We start from the raw sequence: 23,400 nt of genomic DNA, 5'->3' as shown, positions 1-23,400 counted from the left end.
GCTCAGTGACCCACAAAGAAATTCCAGATGCCGAGGAATTTGTCTTTACTGGGAATTCTGTCAGTGTTTTGGCGACAGGAGAGGTCATGAGAACAGCGGGAAACACACACACACACACACACACACAAACACACGCGCACGCACACACGTCACAAAACACATGCACAGTTTCTTTAGACAAAGTCCTGATCCTCACACAGAGCAGGCTGTTTTATAGGGTCAATGTCAACAATTCATTTATATAGAGGGATTTCGCACCACAGATGGGATGACAAACCTGAGACTTACTAGACTTTCTGTACAGAAGCTCACACACTTCTTAAAAGAGGAACTCATACTGCCAGCAAAGATGGATTTCCATTGAGTTTTAATTAATAGTTTTAATTGAAGGAGTGCGTTTGTGTGAAAGGTTGTGTGAAACCTGTGGCAAAAGGGGGAAAAAATAAAAATATGGACTCACTTCGTGGATATTTAAGATATTTGTTTGAACAAAAATGGCATTGTTTCAATTTATGGCATATCATATTTTCCAAAACAAGTAGAGAGAGAAAAAGTAAATGTTGCTTAAAAGTGCTGAAATCAGCCTGCAATTAGCTTTTTCAGGAGTATTAAATGCACAACTTGAATTATGCAAACACATCTGCAGGTAAAAGCCGAGGAGATGATGCTGGAAGCTTCATTGTGGCAGAGGGAATTCTTACCTGGCAAAACAAAGAAAAAAAGAGAGAGAAAGCAATAGTTTGTGTACATGAATGACCACGCCGATTACTCAAGCTTCCCTTGTGGGAATTAAATGTATATTAAGGGAAAAAAACGAATATCAAAACTGTACTGGTATTTTTTTTTATTTTATCTTTTATACTTTGTATAAAAAAAAGAACATCATGAATTGTTTCAAAATTTGTTCCACCTCCAAAGTAACAAATATCCTGCTGTGTTGAACTGGTAAACAAGTCAAGCTGTTAGAGGGTAACATGTAAAAAAACAAAACAAAACAAAAGATGCCATGACCTGTTCGCATAAGTGTGCACACGGCTTTTCTAACACTTTGACTAAACTCCCTTTAGCTTCAATTTCCCCATTTATTCATACCTGCTGATCACTAAATAAAGCTGACCGACCCAACCCGACAGTCGGGACGTTTGCATCAAATCCCCTCATTGTGCAAAGGTATCAGTCAGGAGAAGAGGACAAATATGAACATACAACTATCATGTTTTTTTTATTAATACATTTTTGAAAAAAATGCTTTCCTCACCTCCTATCAGAAACATCTTGGTTAATTAAAGTTATTTTGAAATCTAAGTTTGTTATATGTATGAATAATATGGGTATTTTCTATACTGAAATAAAAAAAATGCAAAAGATGAAAAAAAAAAAAGCATGCTTGGCAAGTTAAGTCTCCTCGTTATTTATCTATTTAAAGAATGCAAAAGTAAAAGAACAATTTAAGTCCAATTATTGAAGAAGGAAAGCGATTAGTTCATATAATACAGAATCTTTGGTGATTCAAAGTTAGAACAATTTTTTTTCAAAGCTGATGCTCCTTTTAGCATTGTTTTATTGACTTTTAGAAAAGCCTGTATTTTTGTTTTTTTCCCCCCTATCAGAAACAAACTTATCGGTCAAATGACAATAATTTTGAATCTAAATAATCTAGGGTTATGAACAATTATCTGTAGATATACACCAACAGAGCTGCAGGGATTTCTGTTCACGACTGGTTAAAACATCACCTGCTGCGTCAGCGCCCGCGTGTTCTACACATGACAGCAGCAATCTGTGTTTTTCTCTATATCTCTGGACTGACGTATATTCTGGATTGCAAGACAGAAACCTTTTCTTCCTACGAAAACATTCCCGCCTGGCTAAAACTCTACCAAAATCTTAGGAAGAGTGTTGCGCTCCGCTGAGATCTTACTCCCAAAAGGTGTTTGACACAGAAAAAAACCCGAGCATCACCAAAACAACGCGCATACCCCACAGTGAAACACGGTGGTGGCAGCTTCATGCTGTGGGGTCATGTTTCTGTAGATAGAAGTGGGGGAGTTTGGTCAAGGAGGATGAAATGGTGCCCGTTTCCAAATACCAGTCTGCTTTGAGCAAAAACTTTCAGGTATATGCAAGAGGATAGAATATGATTTTTTTCTTTCAACAGCCACGGGGACTCTAGGTGTGCGTCCAAATCAACAGGAGAACGACTTCATCAGAGGGAAGTTAAAGGTGTGGAATGGCCCAGCCGGAGTCCAGAACTATATCTGACTAGGGCTGGATAAGACCTGTCCTCAAAATCCCTGATCTGGAGAAGTTTAACAGATAAAATGATGCAAATAAGTCCTTAAATAAAGACTTGTTAAGCTAATTGACCTCCACAACCAAGACCGAACACTTCAGCTGGATCAGAAGGTGCTTCAGCAAAGCATTAGTTCATGTGTGTGCACACTTATGGATCCAGGCTATAGGAGCTTTTTCTATTCTTACATTATTTATCACAGTAAAAAAAAAATTCACATCACAAAACACTTGGCATTTTTACTCTTTTGAGCTCCACCTTACTCCCTTTTACCCTGTATTTTTTTTTTACAGCTGCTGCTTGTGCAGATTCTGTATCTCACATAAAAATTCCCAACAATTGCCTGTTGTGTCTTAAGATTAGGACAGTATAAAAGAGAATAATTCAAATCTGACTAAAAGAACTGATTTGACTAAATTATCTTTGAGTTTTGCCTTTTACGGTACCTTGCATAAACTCTACCAGAATGAAATGTTGTTGAACCAGATTCAATGGTTGAATGCTACCAGTCTGTTTCATCAGTCTATGTTGTAAAATGACTTATTTCTCTTTTGAACACATTTTTTTTTTAATGATCATTGTTTTTCTGTAAATGTGAGCCCGAGGCCCCTTTAAAGAAGAGGAATTTGCACTTCAATTTGGAATAAAAGGATTTCCGTCCTCTGTCCCAGGCCAGGATTTGTCTCGGTGTTTAGCCGTGAACTCTTGCATTTTGGGGTCATTTCCTGTTTTTGTTTGAAAATATCCTTAACAGGGACGCGAGGAAGACGTCTTGTCTTTATTTGATAAATGCCAGCCTTCTCATCAAGACTCGTGGCAGCTGTTTAAAACAACAGCACATCTGTCCACCTGAGGAGGGACTCCTTGTGCTCCTTGAAAGGCTTTGATCCCCTCAGAGCGCCTCGGCAGTCTTCACGTCCCGCTTCAGACGGCCAAACCCGGAGGTCGCGGCTCTTCGTTATCTCCTCTTGCGATTTTCCCTCAACCTTTTTATCAACGGAAGCCTTTGATGTTGCCTCCTAGGTGGAGGCGGCCAGAGGGTCGCTCGCTCAGTCCCCGTGCACGTCGGATCAGATGGTCGTAGCCGACTTCACTTTGGAGGAGAGGACCTGTCTGAACCTCCTCTTCAGCTCCTGCATGTTGGGGGACTTGGGTCTGGCCAGGTGAAGGCCTCCCCTCCTCTTCTCCCCGTTCCCTCCTCCCAGCGCTCGGATCACCTGGTGCACAGAAGACAGATTTAGGTGTTTTTTTTTTTTTTTTCGTTTACGTGAAATCTTGTATCCTATTGTCTAAGTGAATGCGGTACTATGAAGGGTACTTGTGTTGATTTGTGCTTGAATGTCCTGGTTTTGACTGGACAAACACACAATAAAAGCAAATAGCATAGCTAAAACAAATTTGAAGGCATAGTTAGTTCTATTTATTTATTTACTTTCCCCACTAATGGTAGTGGAGTATTCATTTTTCCCCTTTAAATATTTCATTAAATATCATATGTGTGCCCTACATTCCTGAGATTTTATCTTTAAAACATGTTTTTATGATGATTTCATGTAATTTTTTTTGTAATAGACCAACACAAAGTAGTTGTGATGAAGACTCTAAAAAAAGGAAATGGTAAAATATATCCCTCATTATTCTGATACCCCTAAATAAAATCCAGTGCGACAAACTCGCCTTAAAAGTCCTCCAATTATTAACTACAGTGGACACTGTTCAATCCATCACACTGCAAAAAGGGCCTTAAAGTAATTTAAATCTTCTCGAAATGAGTTTATTTGTCCTTGGTTTGAGCAGATAAACAAGATTCTCTGCCAATGGAATGAGTATTTTGACCACTAAAACAAGATAATTAGATATACTGCTCTTGAAATAAGATGATGGAGATGAATTGTTCCTATATTAAGTGCAAGAATCTCATTCCATTGGCAAATAATCTTATTCACCTGCTCAATTCAAGGACTAATACACTAATTTCAAGAAGATTTTACTTACTTTTAGTTCCCATTTTTGCAATGCATGTGAAAATGAAAACCTGGAAAAAAAACAGTAACTGTCTAACAGTGACTAACTGAGGGCAGGAGAGCATTAATCAGAGTTTCAGACTAAAAATGAACCCCTGGTAACTCTGGAGGAGCTGCAGAGATCCACAGTTCAGTCGGTATGTCCGTCTGTCGTCAGGACAACTGTAACTTGTTCTCTCCTCAAATATGGTCTTTATAATTGTGCTTTGTCACAAAGAAAACATGTGGAAGGAGGTGGTTTGATCACATGAGATTAAATTTGAATATTTTGGCATCTATGCTAAACTGCATGGTTAAAAAATTTAAAATAAATAAAAAGCTAAAAAAAATACTGCAGGTCTCCCAAAACACACAAGGAAGATGGTCAGAGTTTGTGAGAAGGTGGACAGAGCTACAGGGCAGCCCTGGATGAAAGCCTGTTAGAGGCTACAAAAGACTTGAGACTGAGGCAGAGGATCACCTTCCAGCAGGACAACAACACTAAACACATAGCGGGGGCCACGATGGAACGGTTACGGTCATGAGTCCAGGAAAACCTGAGTCCAGGAAAACCTGAGTCGTAAAATTGAGAATGTGTGGCCAGACTTGGAAGTTGGTGTTTACAGATGAGCTTAGGCTGCATCATGCTGTGGGGATGTTTCTCTTGACCAGGAAGAGTGGATGTGAACATGTATGGGAGCTAAATAGAGAACAATCCTGAAGAAAGCATGTAAAGGTCTATAAAAGATTAGAGACCATTAGAGATTATTCACGTTCTTCTTTGTAAAATAACTGTAAAACCGTGTTTAACTTGGCTGCTCTTTCCCAATTTTGAAGTCCTTTGTGCTGGTTTATCACAAAACAAATCCAAAAAAAAACCAATAACAGAATGAAACTAGTGGCTGTAACCTGAGATGTGAAAAAAGTGCAAGTGTTATGGAGAAGCAGCATTTAGGTCCTATGCTCCACTTATCTGGAACAAACTTCCAGAAAACTGTAAAAGTGCGGAAAGCCTGAGTTCCTTTAAATCGAGATTAAAAGGAACTCAGCAATTCAATTGCCTTTTAATGTTCTAGTTAAACTGTTTTACTGTTTTTAATGTTCTTTTTTTTGTTTCTACATTCTATCCCTACTTGCTTTTATTCCTATATTTTAATCATGTAAAGGACTTTGCATTGTCTCTGTACTGAATTGTGCTATTTAAATAAATTTGCCTTGCCTTGCCTGGCCTTTGCAAAGCACTGTGAGTACCCTGTTTTTGTCGATTTCACAGAAATGCTAGTTGTTTAAATATCAGCAACTAGCATTTCTGGTGATGTTTAGCGCTTATTTTCTGAAACACTGTCTGGAGGATTGTGACCCTGCAAGTATCTGGAAAATGTGGATGGTTTTTATTCAAAGCGTCATGTCGCTGTTCACCAGCAGCAGGAAACTGCAAATTCAGCGATCCTCCCTGAGGACAGCAACTGTTACTCCACTAGAAAGAAAAAAAAAATACACTCAGCGGTTCCATTTTGATTTCCCTTTAAGGCTAAAAGGATAAACATACGGCATTTCCGTTTTTAGGACCAGTCCGCTATCAGAGCTCCCACAGAGCATGAAATTCCTTAAAAGGATGATGAATATTAAATGACCGACACTCCGGGAGCTAAACAGAAAGCTGTCGTCGGGTCAACTGCTCTGTAAACACAGACTCCTGAGTCCTCGCCAATCAAACGTTTCCGCCAACCAAACAGAAAGATAAGACAGAGCCCCACCTCCTGACATAGATGGAGGAAGGCGGCGTGGACTCCCTCGTGGTTCTCTCTGGCCGAGGCCTCGAAGTAAACGCCCCCTGCGATCAGAGACATAGTTCAGATCACATCAGATCATCCTGATAATAGTCCGCATTCCTCTCCCATCAGGGGACGTGCAGGATACAGTTTAGAGAATGAGAGAGTGTGTGTGTGTGTGTGTGTTTGAAGATCCCGAGCTTTTAGAGATGGTTGGTGTGACCATGTGCTCGACCCTAATCCATCCATCTAGAAACCGGCTGCTCCTTTATGTACTTTGCTCATTCTTCCAGACTAGAAACTCTAGAAATTCTTGGATCGGGGGTGCAGATTAAGACCAGTGCGGGAAGCGAGGGAGCAATTATCTTCTGTGAACCATGAACATCAAATAGCTTCCGGGATAATAGAGAACATTGACCTTGCAGACGGTCACAGAGGTTCCAAACAAAATAAGAATCACCAAAGGAAGCAGGAATTAATACCAGAGAAATTGCATCCAAAACATCTGAGTTTTTTTTTTGTTGCCCAAATACATAAATGGTAGCCTTAGTTTATAAAGTTTGGATTTTGTCAATGTAGATTGTAGCTGCCGGTGATTATTATGATTTTTATATCTTAGGTATGAAGGCAAGACGCCCTTCAGAAACACATTCCAGCCAATACTGAGGCTTGGGACAACAGTCGTTGCTTAAATTTCGTCGTTCTCACTGGGTTCAGTTCAGCTGGGACTAAAACAGAAAGTTTGGAATACTTGAAGCAGGGTTGTTATAAATACTCAGCAACTTAGTTAAAGTAGAAAGTGTCATTTATGCTTCCATTTTTGCATTATGGATTTTATACGGAACAATATAGACTGAAGGCTCGGTCTATAGCGGTAGACTTCTGTAAAATAACCTTTTAATGCAAATCTGAAGCTAGTGTGCACTACTGCATATCTCTATTGTGTTTTTGAGCCTGATGAATGCAGTTGCTTTAAATAAGTCATGCTCCAGCATTGTATTTCACACTCTCATTATTCTCCATCTTGACTAGGCTACTTTAGATCTGTCCAGTTGTGTTCTATGCACATAGAACAGCGGTCCTCATTTCTGGTCCACGGGGGCCGGTGTTCCTTCCCTTTAAATCACGGTTAAAAACCTATTTGTTTAGAGTTGCCATTACATTATTGTTGAAGTTTGTCTTATAGCTTAACCTACTGCAACTATTCCACTGCAATGTGCTTTCCTCTGTAATGTTTTTCATTCCTGTGTAATGTTTTCATTTCTTTTTGTTGTTGTTCATATAGAGCGCTTTGAATCTTCTTGTTACTGAAAAGTGTTTAATAAATAAGCCTGCCTTGTCTTGCGACTTTTAATTGTGACTCTGCTTCAACACACTTGAGCCAGATTATCAGGTCATTAGCAGGACTATGAAGAACTTGACTGCATACTCATGCTACTTTTAATACTTGTACAGGGCTTTTTCTTATGTTTTAAATTTGGTATTTGCTGTTGGTACACAGCAAATTATCTTTCTATTATTTTCTAAATTTGCAAAATGCCTTTCAAATGGCGAAGCAATGGTCTGTTAACGCTACTCAATCTCGCAATAAGTTATGCGGACTCTCTGTCTACACCAATAAAGATTCTCTTATCTCTAATGACACAATGCTAAAGTTGCCCTCTTCTTTGGAGTGCCCTACTAATGCTAAATTGTTTCAAGGTTTACAAAATACAATCTACACACACTGCTGGATGTGTCATGCTTGAAAAGGCTGACATAGCATGGGGTTGAACCTGTCTTCTGAAAGATTTAGCAAAAAATTATTGTTTGAGCTGTTTAAGGGCACTCATAGATTGTATAGAGCAATCAGCCCAAGACATTCTGATGATGGAGTCAGTGTGAAAAAGTGCCCCAAAAAAGAAACCTTTCTGTTCTGTCCTTACACGCTGTAAACTAGATGTGCCAATAACCAGGACAAGATATAGTCTGACAGCAGCTTTAGGAGAGTAAACATGTGCTTAGCTTTAACTGTGTGCTAAAGAGTTTATAAATGTAAATAAACTTCCTGCTGTTTAGATTTTTTTTGTGCTTACTACTGAAGCTCAGACTCTGACACTCAAAACAGAGTCACTTCTTTTGTTTGAATTTACAGCATGATGCACATTGTTGAACAGGACATTTAACAGAGGATTCTTGCATATTCTTCATGTGAAACGAGGAGACAACAGTTCCAGGAAGGAAACCCCTGACATCCTCTCCCCAGCAATATCCTCCAGCTCATTCTGGGGCATCCCAAGGCATTCCCAGACCAGACAGGCTTTACAGACCCTCCAGCGAGTTACGGGTCTTCCCAGGGGTCTCCTCCCAGTGGGACTTGCCCAGACCACCTCCAGAGGGAGGCAACCAGGGGGCACACTCAGATCCCCGAAACCACCTCAACCGACTCCCTTTTTGACGTGGGAAAGCAGCGGCTGTACTATGAGCTCCCCGTGGATGACAGAGCCCCTCACCCTATCACTAAGGCTTGTTTTTTGGCTTTCTTCATCACAGCAGACCGGAGATGAGGATGCATCAATTCTTTTGTCAATTTCCCAATAATCTGCAGCATAAATTACATTTGTTATGCAATACTCTCTCTAGCTCTAGTTGATTCTTAACTTGCAGACCCAACCATGGAGAGCCATTATTCAACACCCCATTTAATAATCAAAGCATTATTTGGTGTCTGAAGTGGAATAAACTTTCTCTTTCGTTTAGCAAAGTTAGATTGACTCCTAAAAAAAAAGATGTCTGAAATGCAGTTTTGAGCAGTGTCACATAATAAGTGTTAACCCCATCGCCCACCGTGCTGTGTGCTGCTCAATTGAAATATCTACTAGTGAAAACGAGGCGATGCCGCACCTAGTGAAGTCGCTAACATGCTGCCTTCTTCTGCAGGTACTTGTCGAGCTCGGAGTAGGTCACTCTTGTTGCCAACCTGCAGCAAGGAACAGATTATAATGCAGATCAGATTATAGGATTAAGGTTAGTAGGTTTCTTGTCTGCTCTGCATGGAAATAAATACTGTCGTGCTTGCAAGTCAACAAAAGGAGACATCTAAAATACATATTCAGCGTCGTTATGCCTGTTGCCAATTTTTTTTTTAACATTTTGCCACAGTACAACCACAAACTCTGCATTAATCTGTAATCTGGATTTTAAGTGATGGACCGACAGAAAGTTTTACACAAGACAAATGAGAAAAGAGGTTTTTGCTTTGTCTATAAATAAAAATATAAAAGGTGCCTCACCCCTAAATCACAATACTTTGTGAAACCGTTTTAGCTGCAGTTTTCAGGGGGACATGGCTTTATTGATTTGTGACATGTTTGTGCATTCTCCTTTGAAGAATAGGCCTAACTCGGTCTGCATGGTTAATGGAAAATGGCCTGTATAGCACTTTATCACGTCCAAGGACCCCAAAGCGCTACACACTACATTCGATCATTCAGTCATTCACACTCTGTAGGTGGGGATCTACATCATAGCCACAGTTGCCCTGGGGTAGACTGACAGAAGCGGGCACAATGGATGAAGTGTCTTTCCCGAGGACTAAACAACTGAGACGGTCTCAACTCACAAGACAAACGTGCGCTGCAGTGACAGTGGCGCGTGGATGGGGAGTGTTTATGAAAACTAAACCTTGATTAGATTTAGGTCTGACCTTTGACGGGACCAGTCTAACACACGAATATGCCTAAACCCTTTGAGTGTAGCTCTGGATGAAGGTCTAGGTCTTCGCTCACTCCACCTTCCCATCCACTCTGACCAGTTTCTCAGGTCTGCGCTGTAGACAAGCCTCCCCACAGCATGATGCCGCCATCCGAAGACCACGGCGATTGTGTGTTCATGGGGATGTGCAGTACAGGTTTTGGCCTGTGGGCCAAAAAGTTCAGTTTTGGTTTCAGACGACCAGAGCATCTTCTTCCACATGTTTGCTGCATCCCGTATGTGCCTGGTGGGAAAATAAGCACTTCTTCTAGCTTTCCTTTAGCGATTGTTTTCCACTTGTGACTTCGATAAAACCCAGAGTCAAAGATTGCACAACTAACGATTGTCCTGTCAACAGATTCTCCCACCAGAGCTGTGGATCTCTGCAACTCCCCCCACAGTTCTCATGGGTCTTTTGTCAGCTTTTCTGACTGATACTCTTCTTGTCCGCTCTGTCAGTCTAAGACGGCCATGGCTTGGTAGAGACACACTTTGTTTAATCAGACGATATACAGAACAGTTCTCCGCGAGATGTTCCGAGCTTTGTGTTTTGTTTTATAACCTAATTCTCCACAGGTTTCGCTCCCTTCAGTGTTCCTCGGTCTTCACGATGCTGTTTGTTTTCTATAATGTTCTTTAGCAATCCTCTCTAAGGTCTTCACAGAACAGCTGAGTTTGTTCTGGGATTAAATTATGCCCAGGTGGGAAAAAAACAACTTTGTTTAGCATTTGATGTTAGAAGGCGCTTGGTAGCACTGGATTTTATTTTGGTATATCAGAGTAAAGGGGTCAGAAAGCATCGGGTTAAAAATCATAGATCCCTCTCCATCTCCCTCACAACAACGCGCTAATGTGTTTTTGGTGTGTCAGATAATATCCTCACAACACACATTGAATTTTATGGCTACAAAGTGACAAAATGTAAAGATCTGTACTTTTGCAAGTTACTGTAAAAGCCAACAATTCAAAAAGGTGGTTGTCAAGTAGACCCTCAGAGTCAATGTGGTCTTGTACTGCAAAAACGGAACTAGAAATAAGCAAAATATTCTTTAAAATTATTGTATTTGTCCTTGATTTGAGCAGGTAAATAAGATGATTTGCCAATGGAATAAGATTTTTGCACTTAAAATAGGAACAATTCATCTCCATCATCTTATTTTAAGTGCAGGATATCTAATTATCTTATTTTAGGGGTCAAAATACTCATTCCGTTGGCAGATAATCTTATTTACCTGCTCAAATCAAGGATAAATACACTAACTTTAAGAATATTTTACTTATTTTTAGATCCGTTTTTGCAGTGGCAATGTTCTCAGTAGTTCCCATGAACGGACACGCGTCCTCACCAGGATGACCGGTATGTTTCCAGACGGGTGTATGCGCCTGATGTGCTGGTACAGAGGCTGAATGGTCCGGTAGCTGCTGTTGTCCGTGATGGAGAAAACCAGCACATAGCCGTCGGCCCAGTAGATGGACCTGGGAAAAAGGAAAGTACGGAAAGAAATCAGCTGACAGCGAGGTTTTTTTCATATTAAAACTAATAATGATGCGATTTGAGCCTGACCTGTTGATCTGCTCCTGGCAGTACAGGCCTTCGGCGTCGTCCTGCCAACACAGAAAGAATGAAGCGGGCATGCAGGTGGTGGCTTGGCTGCCAGCTCATAACAAAGAGAAATGTCTTGTCCAGACCGTGAACCCATCCTTACACCACGCTGGTGGATATGTACTTAGCGTGGAAACATGCACAAAATGAGTGAATGCGTTTACTAAGCGTTTTGAAGCATAGTTTGAAGATCAGCGCTTTAAACTTTCGTCTCTTTTCGGACCATTCTGCCGGAAGGCTCTCCCTCCCTCCCTGCTCTCATTAAACTCGTTCTGTTATCAGTTAACCTTCACCCCCTTTTTTTTTTCTCCAAATTCTTTTGCACACAAAAACAGCTTCTGTGTCCTTTCACGCTCTCTATTAAGAAGCTTGAAAAACAGGAGAGTTTACACCCAAAACAAAAATGACTATAAAAAGCGAAACGCGTTTTGGACGTTTCACTCAAACTCAAATACGATTAAACAACTTAAGCCAAATTTCCATGCGAAGCAAATAGGGCCTAATTAGTGTTCAATCTGGAGTTTGGAATTTGAAAGGCACATCAGTCACATACCACAACATCTGGTCGTATAACTGCAAGAATCGCACTGAATTGACAGAGTATCTTCCTCCCAGATCAGTACGGCCTGTGCTGAGGCGTCGGGCCAAGCGCGTTAGCCCGGGGGATAAAAATGAAACGTGTATCTGAGCGTGTCACGGTCATTACGCTTGATCCATTGTCTGCGTAAAAACAGCTGCTGTCAATTTGTCAAAAGTCAACTCATTAAAAAGGCGGCCCATGTGAGCACGGAATCAGCCGGTATCTAGAAACAGCATTCCAGTACAGATCATTTTCTGCCTGCTAGTCAGCAAATTAGTTTAGTTCCATTATACGGTTAATCCCGACAGATGCATGCTAGAATCAATCCTTGACTCTTAACCCTGAATTTCCTGTTAACAACCCAGTATTTTAAGACAATGTATGGCCCAAAACCTGTGGAAACCATAATAGGACAGTAAGGCTGAATATAGTAATAGTTATCAAACATTTAATCCAACGCAAATCTAGGCAAAAAAAGCAGCAACCTTTTGCAGAAGTCCCAAAGATGTAGTTGTTGATCTATTTCATCCAGTTTATAACCAAGGATCCTAAACCGTGGCACGCTGGTATTACTTGTCTTTGGCGGTACTATGCAGACGTTTCTTTCCATTGAAACACAAAAGCAACACGTTGACTGTCTTGTGCTGAAGTATGAGTGTGAAACTTGTGATCCAACCTGCTAGGAGTGCAACAGGATTCATTTTACTGCTGTCTAATCAGGCAGCAGCCATATTGGATTGCGAGTTCAAGGTCGGCGACAAACCTCTGACCACTGAGCGAGAAACGCTGACGTTAAGAGGGACCTACGAGCTCATTTTTCCAACTTGGAACGTGGAAACGTGGATTTATGTTGCTGCGGTCGAGTGATCTCACCAGCCGAAGCTCAGAACGACGCAGCGTGAGAGTGTTCTGTTTATGATTCGGTGGGATTTACTGTTTGTTTTGGTGCTGGGGCTGGTTAGAAGCCAACAACAATATATGTTTCTGCTCCATGCATTCAAGCACAAGGAGAACATTTTCACAAGCAGATATTTCACACCACTATGTGTGCCAAACGCTTTTCATGAGCTACAGACCTTCACAAGCGCCTGGTTTGTAGTTTATACCGATGCTAAATGCCCTCAGGGTAGTCCTACTTCGCGGCCCATTGTGGTTGTTTTCCTGACTGGGAGCTCAGTGAATCTGTCGTCTGAGTTCACAGAGAGCGCGCCATCTGTGCAACCACACCATGCAGTCCGGATGGATAACAACTGAACTTCTTTTCTATACGGACTTCTAGATTAAAAACAAAGGGAAAAAACAAAAGTTTTGTTGTGTTACTGCCAACAGTGCATTTAGGTTTGGAAACCTCAGTGCTTAGTGAGATTACAGCATTTATAAAATGTTTGAGAGCCACTGGTCTATAACAGAGGGTACGATTCTGGTGTGCCAGAAATACCGTACTCCGCATGAATTTTTGAACGCCATCTTTTCCCTTTGAGAACCTTGTAGGCTGTGTCCCTCCGTTACGCCATTCCTGCTCAGATCTGACTCCAAAAGATGGGTTCCCTCAAAGCTCTCCTAAAAGCATTGGCCTGAGGTGGCTAACGACAAACGGAGCTTTTGAATAGAACGCAGGTTGATGCACAGCAGCATAAACATGGTTTGTGATCGCTGCAGAAAGAGAACTCAACACGTTCAGGCAGATAAAGATTCATAGATAAAGAGAGATTCAATAGATAAAGATCAGATTGCTCATTTCAGGCTTTCTTTGTGCTCCTCCTTCAGAATTGAGCAGTTTTCAAGGAAACAGCATTTAATAGGGCGGCTGTGACTTGATGGCTTGATGAGTAGTCGTCTGCCAATCAGAAGGTTGTGGTTTCGATTCCAGCTTCCCCTTGCCACATGTCGATGTGCCCCTGGGTAAGGCACTAAACCCCCAATTGCCTCCCGAGCTGCATCTCGGTGTATGGGGAGTGTTGGCCTAGTGGTTAGAGCAGCGCGCTTGCACTCAGAGAAGGATGCAAGTACCCGGTTCGATCCCCAGTGCCTGCACACTGGGTCCCTGAGCAAGACCCTTAACCCCAGAACGCTTCTCGGGCGCCTCACATGGCAGCCCACTGCTCCCCAAGGGTGATGGGTTAAAAGCAGAGAACACATTTTGTTGTAATGTATGTTTCAATGACAATACAGATGATATTACTTATTACTATTACTATAATAAATGATCCTAATCCTAAGGAACGCACGGTCTTGCCAAATGAAACAAACGCCCACAAGTGGAAGCTGCCCGTTCATTCAAATTACCTGGAGAGCGACACAGGGTGTGTCCTGAATCTGGAGCGACACTTCCTCCCCGTCCATGGTGACCTTTCTGGAGTAGAGCGCTCCTGCGGAGACAAAGAGATCCGGGCGGAGAGATGAATGTGCGGGGATGACAGGATCCGTGCGGGAGATGGAGGCAGCCAGATGAAGGAAAAACTCACCTGTGTTTGCTTCATAATCTCCGATGAACCTCTTTGTCAGAAACCTGACAATCAAAGCTGGAAAGGAAACAGAACTTGTCATTCGGGTGATGCAAAGATGACAAAGAGGTACCATAATGACACACTGGATGACATTTAGACACACAGATGGGGCGTCGCATCTCTCTACATGAACATTTTTCCAACTACTGAAGGATTTTTGTTTCCCGTCCTGCAAGATTTTGTTTTACTCTTCTCTATTTGGGCTTTAAGGGTCAAATTTCATCATGTGGGGGGATAAGGTCCAAGCCTATATTGTGCAAACAGAAAGAACAAGCCACCAGTGCTCAGAGCCTGATGTACTGGTAAATGATTATCTCCGTCACTGCTTCAGGACTGCCAGAGAGGGTTGGAAGCTGGAGTGAGCAAAACACAAAGCTATCCAACTCACGCAGAACCTCGCATCAAAACAAGATGTGGATATCCAGATGGTCGGGTCCTTAGAGAAGAGTAGAGACAAATGGTTCAGCAGTAGCCTTTGGGAGACAAGCTGCGCTGGAAAATCAGCGTAGCCTTTCCTTGTGAAGGTGGTTCTTTTTCAGATGTGAGATCTGCATAAAGTCTAGACGTGAATGCATTTTCCCATTAATACTGTGCTGGGAAAATGTATTCACACCCCTTGATCTATAACATATTTTATCACATAAGCACAAACGTTAATATATTTTACTGCTATTCTATGTTATAGGTCAATGGGAAGAAATACATAAGCTTTTATTTATGAATGATTAACAAATACAAATCTGACATTTCTGGGTCTTAATTAGGATCCGTCCCTGAACTTTACGGCTGCAGGGCCTTCGGGGTAGGTCTCTGCCAACGTTCAAATATCTAGAGACTGAAATATCTCATTCTTCTTTGCAAAACAGCCAAGTCTCTGCCAGGCTGAACGGAGAGGAATCTCCACCTCTTGCAACGGATACCCAGTTGGATTCAGGTCTGGACTTTGACCTCGTTGCTGTAACAGATGGATATGCTGTCATCTGAACCATTCCAGGCGGTATATGTTTGGGCTTGTAGTCCTGCTGGAAGTTGATCTTGAAGCCTCTAAAAGATGTCCTTCCTGAATTTCCCTGTACTTGGCTTCATCCATCTTCCCGCCAACACCAGGATCCGTGTGTCTGTTGTGGAAACGCATCCCCACAGAATGATGCTGCCACTACCAAGTTTCACAGCTGGCGGTGTACAGCATTAGTTTTCTGCTAAACAGGCCGAAGGGATCCGCTTTGGTCTCAGCTGACCAGGCCGCCTTCTTCTGCGTGATTGCTGTGTCGCCTATTTGAGGCTCTTAGCAAACTGTGAATGGGGATCCTCACGGCTTTCTTCTTGTGTCTTCTCCATAAAGGCCAAACTTGTCCAGTCCATGACTAGTAATAGTGGCCTAGCGGCTAGTGCAGGGCGTTTGCATTCTGAGAAGGCTACAAGAACTCTGATTGAACCCCACAGACTGCCACTATGGGTCCCTGAGCCTCAGATCACTCCCTGGACGCTGCAAGAGCTGTTTACTGCTCTCTGAGGGATGGGTTAAAGGCAGTAGACTAATTTAATTGGAATGTACAGTTGCCAGAAAAAAAATGAAGATTTCATTCTTCATAAATGTCAGACTTAAAATAAATTACACACGGAAGGACTTCTGTTTAGTGATGTGTTGGCTTCTGAGGCCAATAGCTTGAACTGGATTTTATTTAGGAGTATGAAAGGGGGCGGAACTCAAAAACCCACAAAATACAGAATTTTAAAAACAACATAATTTCTCTTCTACCTAACAATTATGCAGTACACTATACTGGCCTATCATTTAAAATCCTGAGGAAATACAAGGAAGTTTGTGCCTGAGACGTTATACAACAAGGTTACTTTGCAAGGCACCTTTAAAACGTGTTGGTGCCCCCACTAAAGATGGAGAAAATGCCTTAAAATCAATTCAACTTGTATTGCAATAGTAAAACTTCACACTAAAGAATTTGAAAAATCCAACCTTTAGAGTGCTTATTCAGTGAGGGGAACAATTCCAACATGAAGGAAAATTAGTTTTCAACCAGATCACCCCAAGGAATTCCTATAAAAGAAATCTAACTGAAGCAAGTTGGATTTTACACTTTAGTTTTTTTTTAGATGCTCCAGTGAGTTTTAACCTTGACTTGATGTTTGACTGGGATGGAAACATGATGTAAAAACAGAACTGCCGTTCCTCAAGATGGGGAAGGTGTGGGAACACGTCATTCAGGATAAGGCAGAGTTTTTTGTTGCGGCGGGAAAGTATTAAAGAACACAGCTGGACCTCGGACTAGCCAGGACGGACGAGGACCCGAGATTGTCTCGCACCACGCACAGTGAGCAGGTTCTCAGTGGAGAACTGCTGTGAAATTCTTAGTGTGAGATCACTACTGCAGCAACGGCTGAATTTATTCTGTGACTTTTTACACTTTTTTAACAGTAGTGACAATAAATGTGGTTTGCTCCATTTGAGTTGATAGACTGGGATTTAACACATAAGATCTTGTTCAAATCTATACACAGAGAACGGGAGTTCTGTGGGAACAAATTATGGGTTATTAGCTGAGGCGACACATTATGCTGGAGTGAACACATCAGCTCATCTGCTTAGCTGTCTTTCTCTCCTAGATGAAGCCACTAAAGGAGCTACTACCACCATTAACTTTTTGCTTTTCTCTCACATAGAAAGTACCCCTGGGTTAGTGCTTTTGTGCTCTTTTGTGTCTCCACTATCTTCTCAAAGCCCCAATCGGTTGTAGCAGACGGTTCACACCGAGCCTGGTTCTGGTTCTGCTGGAAGTTTCTTCCTGTTAAAGGGGAGAGTTCCTCTCCACTGTCGCCACATGCATGCTCGGTAAGAGGGATTGCTGCAAAGCCAACTGGATAATGTAGGCGACTGTCCTCTGCGGCTACACGCTCTTTCGGGAGGAGTGAGTGCTGCAAGTCAATGACTCGATGCGTTCTCCTGGCTTTCCTTAGATCAAAAAACCCTTTTATCCAATTTGAATAATAAACTGAACTTAAGCGCATTGTTTGATAACTAGGATCTGTTTGGACTGGACAAACTCAGAATCTATATGATTTGGCTGGATCTTTTTTTTTATGTCACTGCTATATAATGTAATGAACCTTGAGTTAATTTTAATTCTATTGAATTTCTTTGGGCTGATTATGTTTATTTTCCCTCTGGCAGATAAGTTAATGAACCCGGCTCTTAGTTCTTTCTGCATCATTTTTGCATTACTTGCTGTTAGATCTCTCTCTCTTTGGTCTCCGCCCTGATCTGCCCCTTGTCAGTCATTCTCCCTCTCCCCCAGCTCTCTCTTCTCATTGTTCTCATCTGTCGCTCATTTACCCATCCGATTACTTCCACCCGTCTTCTGCCTCGTCTCTCCGGTCTACATCTGGAGAGGTACAGGCTCCCTGGATCTACCCACCCATTACTGGTTCGTCTGTTTTCCTCAGAGGATCGCCTTGTTTCTCAGTCGCATTTAGTTCCTGTGGCTCGTCATCTGGAAGTTTTTCTTTGTTTCTTCATCAAACCTCGCACCCTCACCACGCTCTGCGCCTGGGTCCTCCTCCGTACTCATCGCGACAAATAAACCGCAGTGAATTAAACTGAATGGAATTTGCAGATAACTGAGAGAGAGATTTGTTACACACGGTACAGTCCCTGCTCATTGGAAATGCAGCGTGGATTACTCACTGCTGTTTTTCCCAGGACGAGGTGCTTAGTTTGTTTGCTGTATGGCTGGAAGCAAACCGTTATTCTATCTGATAGTAACCAAAAAAACATTGGCAAACACATATTGCACTCCTAACAGCCCAATGTGTTATTAATATCGCACACAATGATATCACATCAACCATATGTTTGTGATTGTGTTAATATGTATTAGATGTGTGGCAGAGAACTAAAATTTCACACACCCCTTAAACTCACCACGCCCACAGTGAGAGATGCTAGTGGCAGCATCATGCTGTGGGCATGCTTTTTTTTCTCTTCCACTTCACAGTGATAAAAATGTCACGGACGTTTGTGGATCTGCTCCACATTAAGGCCTGCTCTGTCCGGTCAATAACACGAAACCATATATGAGTTTATAGTTGTGACGTAGCAACAAAGGAGAAAGTGGAAATAAACTGATGATAAAATTTGTTCCTGTCTGGTTGAATTGGCGTCATGATGAATGAGCTTTGCTTCGTCGTACCCTGCGTATCTGGCCCTGTGTTATTCTAAAGCTAAATCGTGTATATTAAACCACTTGTTCGATTGGTTTTCACATTAAGAGTTTGTGCTCTAACCCACTGATCCTTGTCAACGATGGTGTCTTAAAAAAAAACACACCTCCTGTTATCAGACGTGTCAGATACTGCAACACGAAAAGTGGAATTCTAGCACTTTTAAGGTGCTTAAATATGTTTTAAGAACTTTTTGTGGAAATCATACACAGCGATGTTAGTAGTTCCTAATCATAGATATAACAGTATTAGTGCCGCCTACTTTATTGTTTTAAACACCCCTACAGTTCATGATTGATATACATATAAAAAGCCCATGTTAATTTTAATTTTGAAGCACTCAGTGCTGTTTGTCGCCCTCTGTTGTTCATGTCGTTTTTATTTCCATTCCACCCAATATTTTACAAACTAACTGTTTCTCATGGCACATGAGAAACAACTGTTTGGTCTCCAAAGGAGGTTTCAGCTACAGTTTCATCTTCATTATATTTTCACACAACTCAATTTACGCAAGCTGAAAACTATTCCCGGATACAGTTGGATCTTTTCTTTCTTCTTCTTTTTTTTTTTTTTTTTTTTTTTTTTGTTTCTGGACTAATTGCATCCCAAAGCCGTACCGGTTTTCCCGACGTTGCTGGCGCCCAGCACCACGATCTTCACCGTCTTGTTGGGGACGCAGTCCAGCAAGGGATACTCCGGGATGGGCACCAGCAGAAAGTTGCCAGACCCGCTGCTGTTCATGTTTCCCGGAGCAGGCTCGCCGGACAGCCGCATTTAGCTCCCCTTCTGCCCTCCGAACGGCTCCCGATCTGTCTTTTCTGGGGGAGGGAAATACAACAAATCCCTGCGTCCTGAGGAGAAATCACTCCGTGTTATGTTCCTGCAGGCGAGCCACGTTTAGACTGAAACGGGAGGAGAAAAAAAAATCTTGATTCCGCAGAGAGAAAAAAAAGCAGCTTGGAACTGATTTAGTTTGCCCTGATCACCAGTTATTATCCAAGCTTCCCACAAAGTGTTTTTTTTTTTTTTTTTTCACCAGAGGAAAAATATTGACTTTCAGCTCCACAGTGGCTCCATCGTTAAGCGCGTTAGGGATCCATTTTTACGCACAGATGCTAAAAAGAACACCGCCGGGTTCCCGGAGACTCCAGATGCCTCTGGCTGCGGACGGAGAGCTGAGGGAGTGATGGGAGGGAGGGATGTAGACTTTGATCCGTCCCCTCAAATATTCCCAGGAGAGCAGTGGGAATTCGGCCGAACTTCCCCGAACATCTTAATGATTCGTGTGTGACTGGTGAGAGCACCATTGTTAGATCGAGAGGGAGGGATGGAAGGTCGAAACGAAGACGTGGATGTGGACTTTCAAACGCACACCACATATGATTTAGTGTTCATTGCTTTTCTCTGGATGTGGTTACTAAATGTATGGAAGCCCGTTCATGTCAATTGTGGAGGGGGAAAAAGTTTGACTTATTTCAAGTCCTGGTTTATGTGTTTAATAAATGAGTACTTATTAATTTTTTTACTTTCAATGAAAAACATCATATGAATCAAAGATAAAATATTGGCAATAAAATAATAATAATTCATTTTTTTTGTTTCAGGCTTGTCTGGATGTAAGCCCGGTAATGTCCAGTTTAGAGGAATTGTATTTCTAAACTTTTGAATTAGGAAAGTCAGACATTTATATTATTTGGTATTTTAGATATCGATCAATTGTAGCCATTTATTTGTTACACAACTTACTTGTTTGGATGGAAGCCATTTATTTATGTTGTAGTACATGTTTATTAATCATGTTTCTGTTTTGTTTTTTAAACTAAAAGGGCAGAAAAACAACACAAAAGATCTACATGTGTGTTTGGATGGGTGGGTGGATGGATGGATGGATGGATGGATGGATGGATGGATGGATGGATGGATGGATGGATGGATGGATGGATGGATTGGTGAAACCTCCTACAAAAATGTTTTAGAGTACGCAGCTGGACTGCGAATACTGACATTTTGTGCAATGCTCACAAACCTTACAAAAATAATATTAACATTTCTTCTAAACTTTTTTTTTCTGTAAAGAAAAGACAAACATAATTTACAATTTCAGATTCCCGTGGCAGATATATAGAAAATCCTCCTGCATTGTAAAGACATCCTATTTTTCCTATTGGAAAAATGCTGAGGTTTCAAATATTTTTTTACATGCTAAGAAATACATCTTTGGAGCTTCTTCTGTCCTACTTGAAGATTTTCAACAGAAATTATTCATAAACACTGGCAGGGGCCACTTCATGACATCGTATAGACACAGTTTGACCACTAATAAAACAAGCTTCATTAAAAAACTAAAGCTAAATGCTAAATTATTTATTTGTTTTTCCAGGTTTGTTATTGTCTTATTTGTTGTTTTTGACTTTTCCTGGCCTGTATTAATTTGCATTTGGGAATATTTGTATAATATTCCTATTCAGTATAACAATAAAGAATGTAGATGTCCATGTAATCAGTAAGTGTACTGGTCTCTCTTTCTATTGAGCTCTGGAAAAAAACACCCATTTTCAAATAATATGTCCTGCAGAAGCTTTGCCTGAACAAAACACTGAAATAAACAATTTTTTTTTGTTTGTAAGTGGCCTTTACTTGACAGTAGGCTGACACGCATTGGGGCTGATAGAAAGGGAAGACATGCAGCAAAGGCCCGCAGGCTGGGATTTGAACCAGAGATCTCCACGTTTGGGACTACGGCCTCCATACATGGGTCATGCAACTACGGAGGCCCAGCACCACCACAGCACTCTAAAGATCCAAATTTTAAAGAATTGTTGACGTTTTGACATAAAATAAAATAAAAAAATAAAAATCCGGAGATTTTTTTGTACCAGTTTTGCAGCACTTGGAACAAGTAGTGGTGGTTTTCAATCTAGGCAATATGGCTGAATGCCCAGGGCCGCGTTTCAAACAGGGCTGCAAGAGTGTTCTAAGAAACAATGGTTAAACACGTGGCTGGTCAATGAGACGCTGTAGGTGCTATAATGTAAACAGGTGTAATTAAGTAAAACTGTTTAACAATCATTGGATTAAGAAAAATGCCAAAGTAGTAATATATATATATATACATACAGCAATGGCTGTCAAAATTCCTCTTTGGACAGATATTAATTAACCCGAGACGACTTTTGCTAGTCCGGCTGGTCAGAACTGTACCAGTACTTCTGAGCGAGAGTTGTCCCTCTGCAACATTCCCTAAGCCTCTACTACAGTTTCCTGCCGACCACTCTTTCAAAGAGGGGGGAAAAGAATCGGCATTTAAAGCTGAAACATCATCCGTGGACTTTCAGAATAAAATAACCAAGAACATCAGATTTTGTTGTAAGGTGCATTCAGCAAAAATATGTATTGGTCATTTACAGATATAAACAGTTTATAAAAAAATATCTAAATTTAAACAGATTATTTAGACAACCATGAACAAATACATAACAGTGCTGCAAAACAGGCAAGATATTTTCACACAGGTTTGGAAATGACATGGATTGATTCAACAAAAATATTATTGGTCATTTAGAGATATGTACAGTTTTGAAAAGTATGAATAATATATATTCTAATATTTAAACTTCAACAAATTAATTAGTCAATTAATTATCAACACAGAGATATATAAGATGCTGCAAAACATGCAAGGTACTTTCTGACAAATTCTGGAAACTCTTCTTTCAACGAGTCTTCTGGTTGGAGGCAGTACTTGCATAACCAACCAATATGCAGGAAATCCTCTGAGATTCTGATTGCGTACCAGATCAGATGTGCTGGTTTGCACATAGCACGCAACGCACTCCCATCCTCAGTGGCATACAGGAGGCACCAGAACAGGAACAAAGCTTTGTTTGCCAGGTATGTGTACACATACGAGGAATTTGACACTGGATTGTACAATACTTGTGATCTGCTTACTTATACAATAATACAATAACACAATAAATCAGCGTTAAAAATCAAACACAGTTTGCAGTATAGAACACACATATGACCACATTATAAACAATCGGACAAACTGAGTCAATGCAATGTTGTCATGAGCAGAGTGCAAAGGACGCAGGAGTACTGTACATGTACTCCCTATTGACGGTACTTGCATAAAGGCTTTTAAAATGTTGCTACAGGCGAATCTGGCATATTTGTTTTTGTCATCTGGTGGTCATGCTATATAATAATAATAATAATAATAATAATAATAATAATAATAATAATAATAATAATAATAATAATTATTATTATTATTATTATTATTATTATTATTATTATTATTAATATTACCATTACTATTATTATTATTATTATTATTATTATTATTATTATTATTAGTAGTAGTAGTAGTAGTAGTAGTAGAAGTATGATCATTTCTATAATACTTTTTTAATAATAATAATAATAATTATTATTATTATTATTATTATTTAAAAAAATTGTTATTCATATTATTCATATTATTATATACAATATAACATTTAATAATAATAATAATGATAATTATTAATGAAAATTATTGTTATTATAATTATTATAATTATCATTATTATTATTATTATTATTATTAGTAGTAGTAGTAGTAGTAGTAGTAGTAGTACGGTTATTCTGAAAGGCGGCACCGGAAGCTCTCGCCGTCATTTCCGCCCC

General features: G+C 40.7%; 1 protein-coding gene across 1 annotated transcript; it reads right to left on the bottom strand.

Moving 5' to 3' along the window:
- Positions 1-2,602: 2,602 nt before the first annotated feature.
- On the bottom strand, positions 2,603-20,042 carry rasl11a (RAS-like, family 11, member A). Its single transcript, XM_012874988.3, has 8 exons — positions 19,344-20,042; positions 14,449-14,505; positions 14,270-14,352; positions 11,365-11,405; positions 11,147-11,276; positions 8,952-9,027; positions 6,054-6,130; positions 2,603-3,510 (listed from the first exon to the last, which is right to left on the bottom strand). Exons 1-8 carry the CDS (start codon positions 19,498-19,500, stop codon positions 3,364-3,366), a joined length of 768 nt encoding a protein of 255 aa, XP_012730442.1. The 5' UTR covers positions 19,501-20,042; the 3' UTR covers positions 2,603-3,363.
- Between the last annotated feature and the right edge of the window lie 3,358 nt (positions 20,043-23,400).

Source organism: Fundulus heteroclitus, chromosome 14 (assembly GCF_011125445.2).
Source record: "Fundulus heteroclitus isolate FHET01 chromosome 14, MU-UCD_Fhet_4.1, whole genome shotgun sequence".
Classification (NCBI taxonomy): domain Eukaryota; kingdom Metazoa; phylum Chordata; class Actinopteri; order Cyprinodontiformes; family Fundulidae; genus Fundulus; species Fundulus heteroclitus.
This window is presented reverse-complemented; position numbering and strand designations above follow the sequence as displayed.